The following is a 15,809-nucleotide window of genomic DNA, read 5'->3' as shown; positions in this document are numbered from 1 at the left end:
TATTTTTAAGAGAAGATAATTATTGGTTTTTTAAAATAATTTAATTTTAATTATTCTCTATTCGTTGTTTTTACATATGTGTCAAAATTCTTAAATATTATTCGTCACTTTTGCTTAGGTGGCGAGTAAATTTTTTAATTCTAAAATAAATTATTAATCTAATTTTTCATTGGACAAAATAATACCTTTTCTTATGTGGCGCGCCAAATGCTCCCGAAAAATGCCTACTTTATTTATATATATTAGATTTTTTATTTTCCGGAATTTAATTTCAAAAGTTTCAAATTATTAATCTGGGTCGAAAATTATTTGAACAAATTATTTTATGCACCTTTATTCTACAATTTATGTCCAATCAAACAAGCCTAACCCATTTGTTTACTTAATTGACCCATTATTTTTATGAGGCCCAATCTTCCTTTTTACCCTACAATAATTCTCTCCTATAAATACCCCATGAATCTCCAAAACACACAAAAAGGTTAGTCTTATTTTCATCCTCCTTTGTTTCATTATTTTGCTTAATGTTAATTTAATTGTTTTGGGTTTTGATTTTAGTATAAAGATTATATTTTTAGTATCAAATTATATTTTGATGGTATAAAGATTATAAATTTCAGATTATATTTATGTTATAAATTTTCATATTTTATGAATTATAAACCTAGGGTTTCAATTTATTGAAAATCATGATTTTAGGGTTTTTATGAACAATTGATTTAGGGCTTTTATAGTAATGATGTTTTGAAATTTTGGTGATTATAACTAATAATTAGTTTAACTTAATTCCATATTATTTTGAACACTTAAATTCGTGTTTTAATTTTTTAGATTTTCGTTCGTTAATATTAATCCCGTTTTAATCCCGATCAGTTTCTGAACTCATCCGATTTTGATGAAAAAGTAGTGTTTTTCATGTGAAAACAACGTTTTAAGAAAGAATCACTACCTTTGGTAATGTGCACCACCCTCTCATGGCCAAATTCAGCCTCTAAATATGATTTTCGGGCAGTTTTCGATTTTAACGAAGTTTTTTTATACTTAAAATATTATCCTTGAGTTTGATTAATAAAATTAATTATGTTTAAAGTTAATTAAGCATAAATATATGTTTTTATTGAAGTTTTAAGTGCTAGAAATAATTTCTAAGTATTATTTTTGATGTTTTATAAAGAGGGTTTAATCACCCATTAAAAAGGGAGATTATTAAGGGTTTTAAAATAATTTTCAGATTTTTATTAGACTTTGAACTTGCTGTAATTTCATGTATACGAGTGTATTTTAAGGTTTTTATGAAGAAAATTTAAAGAACTATATATAAGCCTTTAATTTTAACTAAAAGGAAGGTTTTAAAGTATTGTTTGATTTGGATTTTGAAGGTTTTAAAGTAAGTTAGTATTGCTGTAAATTTGATTGATTGGGTATTGATTGAGATGTTATTATTTGGTTTAGGAGAGGAGTTTATTGAAGGTGATTTCTAGTTAGTAAAGTGGCATACCAATTCGTTTGCTCAAGGTACGTACAAGTTACGAAACCTTTCTTTTAGGTGCATGTTTAAGGACGGATCGAGAACTTAGTATCATGTATAGGGATGACTGGGTTAAATTGTTTGGTTATACATTGTGAATTTCATATGATGTGCACTATTTTATATTGCAAGTATTATTTGTGCTCTAATTATGCAAGGTGCGCTTAGAGGCAAAGGTATGTGATTGGTGCAAATATTAATTTATTACTCATTCATGATTATGCAAACAGGATGAGTAAAGGAAGAATTTAAGTCTTATAAGACGAGGTTAAGGTTTTGGGATGCCTTATGCACTCAAGGTGTTTATACACTGAGGTAGTAAAGGAATAAATAATAAGTGTTGTTTGTCATTAATAAATCAAGAATTGAAATTGGAAACTTGTCTTGTTTGATTGAATTGTGTTTAGAATGTTTGTATTGTTATGCATATGAGTCATCACTAAGTCTAAACCCGTAAATCACGTAAAGTGCAAGATGGATGAGCAATAAAACTCTGGATTGGTGCACATCTGGAGTAATGACAATCAGGGGTTGGGGTACATGGGGTATTAGCCGTGTACTTTTATCGAAGTCGTCTTATCTACGAGTCTCCTATTTCAAATATTTTTTTTTTTTAAACTAGGAGTTAGGTGAGATCTCATACTAACTATGGTCACGGAGTCGCGCCCGTGGTCGTTGGATGTTTATTGATGTTTCCGAAAGGAGGCATGGGGTTTTTCTGATATTGATGTTCCAAATGGGACATGGGTTGGACAACCTTGTCTATTGCTAAATCCAATGAAATAAATAAATGAGTTAGTTAATATTAACTGGTGAGGTCTTCATAAATTTGATAATTGAGTCATGTGTTGAGTCTGTATTTAATGATGCTTGTGCTTGATTATTAGTAGCATGTTAGGTATTTCTTAATTTATTTCGCAGCTTGTATGTACTCAGCTTTGCTGATTGCGTGCTTTTGTGTGTGTTTTTCTTTGGTCATGGCCTTCGCCTTTCAATGACCCTGTGACGATCCAATTTTTACACTTGTAATATTGGGGAGCAGATTAACCACAGGTTCTTACACATGCAGCATTCACATCAGGGTTGTGGGATTTTGAGTGGAGAGTTGGTTATTGTTCGTAATTTATTTCTTTTGCAAGTTTGAATTTATTTAAACTTTGGTTTTTATTTATTTACTACTTTTGTGGGGTTTTGAATAAGGGCCTTAATGGTTCCATCTTGTATCACTTAATTTGGTTTTATTTGTTGGTTTTGAAACTTATTTATAACTGAGTTAGTTTTTCCGCTGCTATTTTCTGATAAAGCTTTAACGTTTGAACACGTGGCAGTAGCACGCCAGTAATTCTCTTGGATTTTGTTCAGGGTATTTACAGGTTTTAAGAGAGAATTATTGGGGTGTTACAATGCAATAGTCAAGGATCCATGTGCCGCACATGCAAAAGATGTACAAGGCTAGAAAAGAATGAAACCTCACATGGTTGTAATAATAACTCACTATTAATTTCAAATTCACCAAAGAGAGCAACACCTTCTTACCACAAACAATTAGATTCCGGCTTCAAGGTCCCACAAGTTCTAAAGACACTACCTTAGCATAATCTACTCTAGAATCAACCAAACATACTCTCATACCGTGCACACCATTACCATTTAAGAAGAAAAGCATTCAACTATACAAGTTCAAAAGTATTATGTCCAAAGCAAGAACAAAACAAAACACATTGCAAATTTGCCTTGATAGAAACAAAAATCTTTTTGGAGTTTTTTGAAAATAAAGAACATGGAAATGCATATAGTGCATGGCATATATGAATCAACATCCCACCAAACCTGATCGAATACCCTCCACCAAGCTTGAATGAGACAATACACTCAAATCATAAATCATATAATCCATTGGAGGGGAAAACAAAGAGATCAATCCAATAAACCAACACATGTCTAACAAGTCACCGACCATTATAGAAAAGGGCAAGGAAAGATATTACCGGATATAGATGGATGTAAATACCCGCAATGACCAAATTCAACCTTTCAAAGCCAATTTCTTCCAAAGCTATGCCTTGAATGCCACATGCTAGGAAAGATGAGTCAAACTTCCTTGATTCTTGATCCAAACCAATGCACCAAAGTATATCAAGTTATGTAACTAGCAAAAGGTACACAAACATTTCCATGAGAGAACTATTCTAAAAAGAAAAGAAACTGAAAGCAATAAAACATGGTTTACTTCCCGAGAAAAGCTTGCTTTAGTTCCAAACTTGACCGCTCTAGTAAATAATATTGCAATGAACGCAAGAGTTTGTCAAATGCACTACTACACATTTCATAAGATAAATAGTACACAAATGACGGGAAGAGGATGTACAACAAGCTTAGTGCACACCTATGAGGAGAGAGATGCCAAGAGAAAGAAGAAAAATCAAAGAAGAATTCAACAAAATAAGAAAAGGAAGAAGAAGAAAAAGAAAAATAAGGCAAACTCTCCTTAAGATATTTTTGGGTGGCAAAATCACCCTTTTCCTCAATGATAGACGAATGAGGGACATGTAAATCATCATAGACAAAGCGGTCCCAAATAGGCTTATTGACAAAAGAAGGGAGGGATATAGGAGTGTAGGGGATATGGTTAAATTTCCTTGAAAAAGGGACCTGATAGGAGGGAATAAGGACAATGGTCTCACAAATGAACTCTTTTTCACTACTATACCTCAAATCACCAATAAGAGCATGAAAATAAATCATAGAATCCTCAAAAGAAGAACACTCATAATCTCTATCTCCCTCAAATATCCAACTTCCAAGAAGAACTACATAATCCCCTTCATCACAACAATGAACAACAACTCCCTCATTATCCTTAAAGCCCAAAGTCACAAAACCATGCATGAATGGATGTAAATTCATTTCAAACTCATCTCACTCCCATGAAGTATCCTCAATGAACTCATTCAAAAAATTATGGATTTTCATTTGACTCTCAAAGAGCATATTGACATAACGTCAAACGAGTCCAAATACTCATGGATAGAAGAATCACAATCATGCACAAGAGACTCATCCAGATGGGAAGGAGGGTTGGGGTTTTCAAAATCGGCACTCTCTTCATTCTCAAATCTTTCACCATCACTCAAATGCTCACCAATGGGATTCTCACACTCTCTTGGTTGCTCAAAATCATCATCATTATCATCAACACATATATTAGATGGGAATTTTTCACAAACAAGCACCAAAAATGACAATTGACTTTCCAACTCTACTTTTCTTTTCAATTCTTCATTAAAAAGATCCTCACACTCTCTAATCATCTCAAATTGGCTCCCTAAAATTTCTATCATCTGTCTCTTCAAGGGCCTAATATTAGGATTCATCTCTAACTCCCTTAAAGATTTATCAATTTGGCTATATGGAATTAGAGACTCATCATAAGATTTTGGAGAATTAAAAGGCAAAGAGGGTTGGTCAATAGTAAAAGAAGAGTCACAACCAAGGGTAGAATCATCAACATTAAAATCATGAGCATATTCTTCACGTTGGGGAGTGGGGGCACTATCAAGCACATGAGATTCGACGTTAAGGGAATGAAGCACATCACAAGAAGGGATGGTAAATAATGAAGAAAATTGAAACACACCATTAACATCAACTTGAGCATGTACTTCATCATCATGAACAAAATATGAAATAGAGTTGAAATCATTTGTTCTAGGTTCAATCATGGGATAATATGACAATTCATGCGAATTCTTGCTAACATTCGAAGAATTAAGACATTGCACATCAATATTAGAAACGTGATTACCCCTATTATAGACATCCCAAGCAAACCAAACATAAAAATCCTAAGCATTATCGATTGCTAATGCTCTAAATTCACCATTATTCATACATTCAACTTCATCCCTAGTTTTCTCATTCAAACCTAAATAACAAATCTCACAAGCCTCCAAAATATTACAACAATTGTACTCCAAAAATCCCTCAAGTCTATTGAAATATTCACAAAAAGACTCATTGTCATATTGAGGAAATGAGAGACATCTCTTTTTTTTTTTCAAAAAACAAGCAAAAATCAAATAAAAGAAAAGTATATACAAAGACCTAGACTTAAGCAATCCAAAACACTCAAACATAGACATTGTTCCGTTCCCTGACAACGGCGTCATTTTGACGAGGGTAAAAACTAGGTCATTGACTAATCCTCCCTAAGCGAAACAAAAATTATAAACACTTAACAAACCTATATACTAGTGTAGAGGTAAATCAATGGTCGAACCCAAAGGAACGGTTATGTTCAAGAGCTTTCAATGTGTGCCTAAGCTAGGTCGAAGTCGAAGGTGAAAAGGGAACACTTACATCTAACAAAACAAACAACCAAAAAAATAAAACACTAGGGAATGGGAATAAAAAAGTAATCATGACAATTGCAACAACTTGAGAAGAACATGTCAATCAATGGTTGTGTAGTTAACAACATATTATTTAATGTGTAGTGAAGTTAAGTAAGGGTATGTTGATATTTTCATACAAATTTACCAAAAGAGAAAAGCTTTAGTTTGTTGCATATAATGTGAAACCTCCATTTTTGAAAAATATTGCACATAATATAAAATGGAGGAAGTAAATTATACATTTGCCAACTTTTTGGTTAATCCCTAGTAATGTCACTAAAGTAGAACTTTAGTGATTAGATTTAGTGCGCAAAATATTTTAAGAGACCATTTTATGTAGGTGTGCAAATTTTACATAATTTTACAATGTGTAGTCCAGATATATTTCACATCAATGAGTGCAATTATGCCAATCATGTATGACACATTAAATTTCTTGTTGCACAACATTTTGATGTTATGAAAGAGTTTTAAAAAAACACAAGAGTACGTTTATTAGGCTTATGACTAAAAGTACTTTCAAAATTGGAATCTAACTAAATTAGATGGACTCTAATTCAAGAGCTTTCAACATCAATAAAATACAAATAAAATGCCTAAATGATCCAAAATGTGTTTCATTTTTCTCATTAGTCATAGATATCCACCCCAAAACCACTTACACACGACGCTTCTTTGGAAGTCGGCATCCATTGTGTGGACGCCGAGTGGTATCTTCAATGTATGCAATAGGTGAATGATCCCCTTTACCAAAAGTGTAGCCTTCTCTCCAGCTAAGAATTGCTTGCTTCTTCTTCTTAAAGTGAGTGAACCCATTTACTCTCATGACAACTGATTTCAAGCCAAGATTTCTTGCAAGTCTTCCCACATGTTCTGCTGTTGCTTCCGCAGCATATCGTGAAAGCTTCGGACCACCTTTCATTTCTTCCAGGCATCCTGAAGATGCTCCTACCTTTTTGTTCCCCTTGGAATCTGTAATGGAGACAAAAGTATTGTTCTTGATCAACTTAATGTGTACAATATCCAACTTTTCTACAGCATTGTCTTGGCGTTGTCCGGGAGCTTCCCTCTTATCTAAGGCAGTAGCTTCCCTCTTATCTAAGGGATTCTTGACAAAGTTCATGTGACTTGACGTTCCAAAATTCCCAGCTTCTTTGGTGGCAGTTGTATGTATCCTTGCTCCCACTATAAACATGTTTAGATTATTCATATATTTGGAAAGAACACCATTTACAGCACAAAAATTCATGCACAACCCAATACAAATTACAAGCAATGCCTAAGAAAAGTGCCAAGATAGGCACTGAAATTCACTCAAGATCACATTCACATTGCGATCAATGAGTGATAATTTCTTTGAGTAAAATAAGGAAATAATAGCAAGACTGAAGCTCAACCATAAACACCAATGAACCAGCTACTGCAAACATATGACACTAATAAGTAAAGCAGGCTTCAGTGAACCAGGTATGTGGTCTATTCCAGCTTCTTTAAATGGGGTTGCCTCACATACAAACAAAAGGGTCAAGGGAGAGTAGGCCCATTGACTCCCAGGTCAAAAATTCATCAGAAATCCCGGTCTAAGTCAGAATTATCTATCTTTGTACTCTTAAGCATCTTCTCAATGTCTCTAACAGTCTTACCCTCTTTACAGTTCAAACTTCTTCCACATTCTCCACACCCAGTTTAGAATTAATATTACTCTAATGTGATTGGCATGAAACTTTTGAAAATCTAGATAACTAGCAACAAATATAATATTGGAGGGCGAAGGGCACAAGCCAACTTTATCAGTTATAGCAACTCTGCTAATAAGTGAAATGAGTTTGACAAAGTCGCCACACATTGTGTGAGTCTAACACGAATGCAATATTGCAAGGTTAAAAGCTCCTCACGACAAACTTAACTTTAAGTCTTCGTCTATATTCGCATTTGAAACTAGTAACACGGTATAATCCCAACAATAAACAAAAAAAAGTCCTTAAAACAGGGTAATATCTTTTGAAAAATTATGATCTAGTCAAACCTAATCTCTTTAATTGACATCCATGAAAGATCAAGATTAACATTCAACCTAAATTGAGCTAAAAATTTTGAAAGACTCAACAAACAAAGCAATAAATGAATCCTGCCAATGTTCAGCTCACAACCACCTCAGGATAAGGCAGATTTGGTTTAATATGTCCATCTCATATCTTCAGGCAAACCAATGCAAAGCTGTAAGGTTATTCACATAACAAATGTCCAATTCACCGGTTAATGGACCAAATATTTGAAAACTCAGATGACATAACATTGAGAGGGTTATAATTCTGAGTGTAGTATAAAGTACTGTTCTCTATTGTCAAACAGATGATCCCTCAAGCTTGAATGTAAAATTTGTGTTTAATTTTTTTGGCATCTATGACATTGCCGTTGATAAACTAATACCCTGTTTCCGCGTATAAGATAAACTTCCTCTATGTTAAAACTACCATAGTATAATTAATATTAACCAAGCATCTTAGTTGCAAGTTTGCAACTTACAAACTGCTGAAATAAATGTTGCAAAATTAAAATGTACATCCCAGCGATTATTCAAGAACAAATTCCCTAAGAAAAATTGTTCCACATCGAAAACCTATAATGGCCATCCACCCATGAAGCTTATTATACCATGGATTTCGATCCCAATCATATCAGCAATCAACTGCAGAGTATGCCCACACAAAATAACATGGCTCGCAAATAATTCAAGTTAATCATCCCCATCTCCAACTCTCCATTTTCCCTAAAATATATACGATTAAAAAAACTCGATGCGGTAAGTTCAATACATCCAATCACCAGCATCTAAACTCCCAGCTCCAGGGCAGGCTTATGTTGATTTTAGAATTACACAACCTCTCCTAAAACCTAGCCTAAATTGATTCGGAATTCAACCACAACAAACAAGTAACATGTATCTGAATATTCATTGAATCGCCGAATAATCTATGCCATAAGGGTTCAAACATATAGAAATTCAAAGCATAGCCCCAACAAATTCATCTTAAAACTACCAAAGACTGCAACTTTTTTAAGATCATTTTCAAGTCCCAGCAACAAAATCATCATCAGCAGAATCAAAACAACCACAGTCAAACAAAACCCTAATTTCAAAAGAAAAATAACAAAAAACTGAATCAAATCAAAAAATTCTTTAACATGTTGAAATCAGAAGAAAACCCTAACCTCGAAGGTGAGTATAATAATGGGGTAAGAACAAGGAGGTGGAACTGGACTCCTGGTCGTCGCGAGACAGAGGGGATTTGGAGACGACAGAGGAAGAGGCGGCGGGACGCCATGAAGAAGAGGAGAGAGAAGAGAGGCGCCTTGCCGCCACCCTCAACATCTTCGATAGGATTCGGATATCGCCTTTGACGGTGTAAGGAGGAGAAAGAAAAATGAAGGGTTGGATGGTGGACGTCTGGACGAGGTGCGTACGAACCACGAAGTGGAAGAGACAGAGGGAAAAGTAGCACTGTCAAAATAGTTTGACAGTTCGGTTATGGTTCGGTTTGAAACTAGTTCGTTTTGAAATCGGTTCAAGTGACCTACGGGCCGGTTTCGGTTAGGTTCAATTATTATCAATTCGGTTTCAAGTAATTTTTACGCGGTTTTAATTTAGTTCGGGTAATAAATGATTTGGTGCAATGAGTTGCGGTTTGTAAACAGCTTTTAACCCGGTTCAAACGGTTTCGGGTTAACAATGGTTCAATTCTTTTTCGGTTCAGTTCAATTTAGAACTGATTCGGTTTTTTTATCGAGTTTGGTTCTTATACGGTTTAACATTATTTGGATCGGTTCGGTTTTGAGTTTATTAAAATACGGTCTAGGTCATATTTCAGTTTTAAATAATCGATTTTTAATGGTACAATTCTCGTTTGGGTCGGTCGATTTCAGTCCTTTCAGGGAGTTAAACGAGATTCAAGTATCGTAATAATGTACTCTGTATTTCGCAATAAACATGTGTGCATAATTAAATTTCATTTAAAATTCCGTTTAACATGTTTTTAATTTCCCCTTTATAGTTCATACATTTAGATTAAGATGACCAGATTAACTCTACTAAGACTATCAAGTCATAAAAGTTAGCAGTTTGTTAATGGCTCGATTTGTTCGGTTTATAAGCAGTTCAGTTTGAAAATGGTTTGGTTTATGAACGATTCGGTTTGAATGGATTTTAAACCAGTTCAAATGGCTTCGGGTTAGAAACGATTAGGTTCTTTTTCTGTTCAGTTCTATTTCATTTCGGTTTAGATTTGGTTCGGTTCCTTAACGGGTTCGATTCGTTACGCTTTAACATTATTTGAATCGTTTTAGTTTAGGGTTGACTAAAATACGACATAGGTCGATTTTCGATTTCAAATAGTCGTTTTTAATCAGTTCAATTTCCATTATAATCGGTTGGTTTTAGACAATCAAACGGTTTCGATTTGAAATTTAACAGTGCTAGAGATGGGAGATTGTAGAGTAAAAATACAACACTAGTGCTAGAGATTGTTGGCCTTGGGGGTTTTCTTGACTCAATCGCGAAAATGAGTTAATTGTAATTTTAATTAAAAATTATACTTGTTTTTTTTAGGAAATTTCAAATTTTTAAAATTGTCAAATTTCACCATCTTTGACAATTGTGGCGGTTAAATATTAAACATATATTAGCTTCGTTATATATTTCAAACAAAATTGGAAACTAGGATAGAGAATTACTTCATTTTTATATTTAAAAAAAATAAATTAATTAAAAATTTAAAAAATTGGAGAGAAATCAATCAATTATTACATATTACTAAAAGCGAATCTAGGATAACACTTGACAAAATACTATTCAAAAGTGAAAAAATTGCCACGTGTCGTTTTATTGGTTTTTTCAATTTAATTTGATTTTTAAAATTTATTTAATATTTTAAATTTTTAAAATATATAAAATAATAAAAATTACTTTTATTATTATTATTGAAAGAAAAAAAACACCACCCCTCCCACCATCTTCCCCACCATACAGACATACATCTTGCAACCATTCCCTCTCCCCTTCCTCTTCACGCAGCTCCCCCTCCGCTTGCCCAAAAATCGGTCTAGAGAATATTTCAAGCGTTAAACCCATTAGCTCGAACCCCACTGTGATCATACACTTAAGTACGGTGGCGTCCAAAAGGGAAGAAGATAGAGCAAAAGAGTCGCCAACAAGTTTTTTAGGAACTTGTAAACCGTTCACGGGGTGTAGGTTACACCCCTTAACGATCCAAGAGATCGTCAACTCCATAAGGTCTAGAACCAAATAAAGGTTCGGGGATGAAGGTACAAATCCAACCTAAAAGAGATTGAACCTGCCCTAATAATAACCCTCTACTTTATTCTGATCGTATTCATGTGCGCTTTTTAATTAACATAAAATCAATAGGATTAAGCCTAAAGCTGTTTATCTATGTTGGTTGAATATTAATGCACAAATAAACTATTATTGGCGATCACTTGAAATTATAATCAAATTAACCCTAAAAAGATTATTAAATATCTTATTAAGCGTGATTACAAGTACAAATTCCCTTTAAACATGCAATAAAAGGTGTGATCAAGCAATAAATAAAATATCATCAAACAACATAATAATAATATCATAATAATAATCATGATTAATAAAATTATAATAACAATCATCATAATAATAATAATATCATCATAGATAAAATAATCATCATCAAAATAATAATAATAATATTCATAATCACCATAAATTATAACAATTATAATCATAATCATGTTCATGTTAATATTAAAGCATAATAAAAATAGCAAGATCTTAGGCATGATACTAACAAGATTAATAACAAACCCTAGCATGTCACTAAGCAATAAAAATCAAATCTTTAGCCCTAACATGATACTAACATGAATAAATATTAGGAAGAATATAGGAAGCATCGTAACAATCATATTTAATATTAAAATTACCCTAGACATGATACTAGGAATATCATAATAACAATATAAACATGATTTCTACATCATAATATCAATAAATCAATTAAAGTACTTACTTTGATGCTTCGTACCTCTTTCTAATAACAAAATGCACACGTTAGTAACTTCAAGGAAAATAATAAACAAACAATCAAATTAAATAATTGAAATAGAGATTTGGGACCAAACTCTCAGAAATTAAACCTTTCACGTCTAGGGCGAAGGCAACTTCGAATATGACTAGGTGTTTCTAGATCTTGTGAATGCGGAATTTTGTATGAGAAAAGCAAAGTTTAGAAAAAGAGAAAGAGATTAAGAGAGAATTGATGAATTAATGATTGCGAATGAAAACTGATTGTAGATGAGAATTCGTGAGAATTGGTGAATGAAAACGGAGTTTTATTTTAATACGATATTTATAGAGAAAATCAGCCAAAAAGATAAAATATCAAAACAGAGCACTTGGCGCACGCAAAACGAGATTGGCGCACCTAAAACAGAGCTGGCGCCAGCACCAGCTTATTGGCGTCAGGCGCCAATGGCTAGCACCAGGCGCTAATTTCAGAAATTCACGTGTTTTTGTTTTTTTCATATCTTTTGATCCGGAAGTCTAAATAAGACATATAATATGTCGCTGGAAAGCTCTTAAAGTCTACTTTCTAACAAAATTAGAATCAGATTAAAATATTTGGTAGATATAAAGATATGGCCAAAATAGTGGAAAGGTGTCAGTTTTGGATAGAGTTTCATGTCTCATTCATATCTTTTTCGTTATAACTCGGATTTAATATTATAATATATCATTGGAAATATAATTTCAAGATCTATCCAACCATATAAAATTTGGATAAATATTATGAGGCACGAAAATAAAATCTGAATATATTCCACTTCGTACAAAACAAGGATTCTTAAAAGGAGTAGTTTTATTCAATTTCAAACTCTTTAAAACATAATTATCAATCCTAACTCCATTAGGATTTAAAAGAACCTTCTAGAGTATTCTAAAAGACTAAAATCAATCCTAATAGCTTTAGGAATGATAATTAATAATAGGCCCTCCTCTAGATCATTGGGCCGCATATAAAAACCAAATCGGGCCCAGTTTAGTATTTTGGCCATAACTTCCTTGATATTCATCGGAATTGGGCTTATAATATATCTGTTGGAAAGGTCTTTTCAAACCCCATCCAACTACACCACTATTGGACCCATATCATGGACCAACCAAACTGGATTGGCTGTTTTCTTAAAATAAGTTTTCAAAAACAGAGAGAAGAGAAAAGAAATTAAAACTGTCCGCAACACTAGACTTTCCACACTTTCGCTTCATTCGATTTTGATTCGACATGAAAGGTACTCATCACTGGGTTTGGTTTTGGGGAGACACAAATGGGTGTCTACAAAAGCCCCCACTTTGACTGAGTTTGGAGAAACGCAAGTTTCGAAAACAAAAGTCAAAGTATCGATAGGGACGGAGAATGATTCAGAATGTTCTGCGATCCTAAATCACTCTTGTAACGCCGATACCTGCAAAACTAGCGTTAGTTAAACAGATAAAAGAGTTAAGAAACGCGTATCTTGCACCGTCGAGCACACGTCTCTGAAAGTAACCGATTGTTTTGATTACCTCCTTCAAGCTAGAGAATGTCATCTCGCTTGAAAACTGCTACGCCCGTAACTGCTTCCAATATAGAAGATTGCCTCGCCTGAAACTATCCTCCTCCGCTTTGATAATATTCCACGTCCAAGGGAATACCATCGAAGATTGCTTCTCTTGAAACAATCCTCATCCGCATTGATAATATTCCACGTCCAAGGGAATACTATCGAAGATTATTTCTCTTGAAATCACCTTCAGTTGCTTTTTGACAACTTTCCACAATCTATGGAACGCCATCTTGCTGTTTGTTTTGACGACCTTCCGCAATCTAGGGAACGCCGTCGATCAATGTTGCTACATCTTGAGACTTTTCTTGAGTCATAGTGACAACCTTTCCAATCATAGCAAAAGTCATCGAAGACCGCCCATCTCGTGCTATCTTCTCAAATCTTGGTGACAACCTCCACAATCTTAGCGAATGCCGTCGAAGACCGCCCATCTCGTGCTATCTTCTCAAATCTTGGGTGACAACCTCCACAATCTTAGCGAATGCCGTCGAAGACCGCCCATCTCGTGATATCTTCTCAAATCTTGGGTGACAACCTCCACAATCTTAGCGAATGCCGTCGAAGACCGCCCATCTCGTGCTATCTTCTCAAATCTTGGGTGACAACCTCCACAATCTTAGCGAACGCTGTCGAAAATAACTTTACTTGAATTCATCCTTAGTTGTTGCGATAATATTCCGAAGAAAATTACCGAAGACCAACACTTGTCGATCTTTAAAGCTCGCTCGAACTTTGCTTCCGCTATGCCTGTACGTCGGCGCTTTCGTTGCTTTGAACTTATACTTCGGTGCCTTTTCTGCTTTTGAGCCAATGCTTAGGCGCTTTAAGCTAAGTGAGACGATCTTTCATCAGGTCGATCACTTATTTGCTGTCGTAATCAAACCGACTACTTAATCATGTCAAATTGCTTATAGGGGCTAACTAGCGTATACCAAGGAACCCGAAATTTCTGTATGAAGTCGAAATCACCTTTTGGAGAGGCTTCGAGCTCTGTCGCTGCTGAAATATCTCTGGTGCCAAGAATTGACTCTGTCGCCGAACGCTGTGATAGGGTCTTCCCTGTTCTGCTATACCTTTATTTATTTTGACTATAGAACTTTGCCAATCCCTTTAATTATCTTAGGGTTGACCTAAGGTTTAGCGTTGCTTGACTCATTGACTTGACATGACTCAAGGTATAAACTTGACTCGCTGTGATTGACTCAAGGTTGACTCGACTCGAAGTGAAATAACACGTGTGACTCGTGACCCGTGTGTGCATAGTGTTGACTCATGAAACTCGATATGTATATGACTCGAAATGCAAAAAAAAACAAAAAATTTCGCCATTTTTGTGGAGGGTACCGACTTTCTCCCGAAAATGAAAGACGCGAAAAAGAATCGAAAGTTTGAAAATGCATGTTGAATGAGCTTAGTCAAATGTTGTTTGATACTATCTCTCAAGGTGCAAGGATTAATCCATCCTAGGCTATCTCAATGGTTGACTCAATGATGAAAGTATTTGGGTAACTTAGGCACGGAGGCTAAGTACTTCATACTTCGTGATGCAATGACGATTGTGATTGATGAGTGATGTGACAAGGCATGCTTCATTGTTAAGATTTCATGACAAAGGGGTTCCTAAAGGAAATATATTTGGTCATGTATCTGTGCGGTGTGTGATAGTGACACTAAAGCTAGGCCACAAGGGCTAAGTGTGTAGGAAAATATATTGAAAAGAGTCAAATAATGGTGACTCTTATGCTAGGTAAGCTAATGATGTAAGGATCAAGCCCCCAAGTCTAGCTCTAAATGAATAGGGATGAGCATAGGAAATCCCTTGATATGATCATGGTGTGAGTGTGTGAATGTGAATGTAAATGCATGTTTATTATGGCCGCACCTCGATGTGAGGTTGTCTACGTATCCGTTAGGAATCAGGCCGAACGTAGCTCTAGCCAAACCTCGCACAAGTGTGTGTATACCTCAAAAAGGTCTTTTAAGGGTTGTAATGTGGTTAGGCTAAAGGTTATAGAAAAAAGGGATAAAGGCTCAAGACCCTAGATAAGCCCCCAAGGTGTGCAACCTTGCTTTTGAATATTTGTATTTTCATGCTTGAGGTTTTTCTATTCTTTTTTAGCTCTTTTTGCTTTAGCATTTATTTTTTTTATGAGTGTGAGCAATCTCGATCATGCGGTCTATCACTCACTTGGCATTCATGTTTCTCAGACACGGTACCGAGCACTCGATAA

The 15,809-nt window shown here is 34.7% G+C and overlaps 1 protein-coding gene across 1 annotated transcript; it reads right to left on the bottom strand.

Moving 5' to 3' along the window:
• Positions 1 to 6,340: 6,340 nt before the first annotated feature.
• Positions 6,341 to 9,367, bottom strand: LOC145556541 (small ribosomal subunit protein uS11m-like). The gene is made up of 2 exons (XM_081618201.1): positions 9,136 to 9,367; positions 6,341 to 7,107 (listed from the first exon to the last, which is right to left on the bottom strand). The coding sequence occupies exons 1-2, from the start codon at positions 9,293 to 9,295 to the stop codon at positions 6,581 to 6,583; spliced, it is 687 nt and encodes a 228-aa protein (XP_081474327.1). The 5' UTR covers positions 9,296 to 9,367; the 3' UTR covers positions 6,341 to 6,580.
• Positions 9,368 to 15,809: the final 6,442 nt, after the last annotated feature.

This window comes from Chenopodium album, chromosome 1 (genome assembly GCF_948465745.1).
Source record: "Chenopodium album chromosome 1, dcCheAlbu1.1, whole genome shotgun sequence".
Lineage (NCBI taxonomy): Eukaryota > Viridiplantae > Streptophyta > Magnoliopsida > Caryophyllales > Amaranthaceae > Chenopodium > Chenopodium album.
The sequence above is the reverse complement of the archived record's forward strand: the minus strand, read 5'-3'. Positions and strand labels throughout refer to the sequence as shown.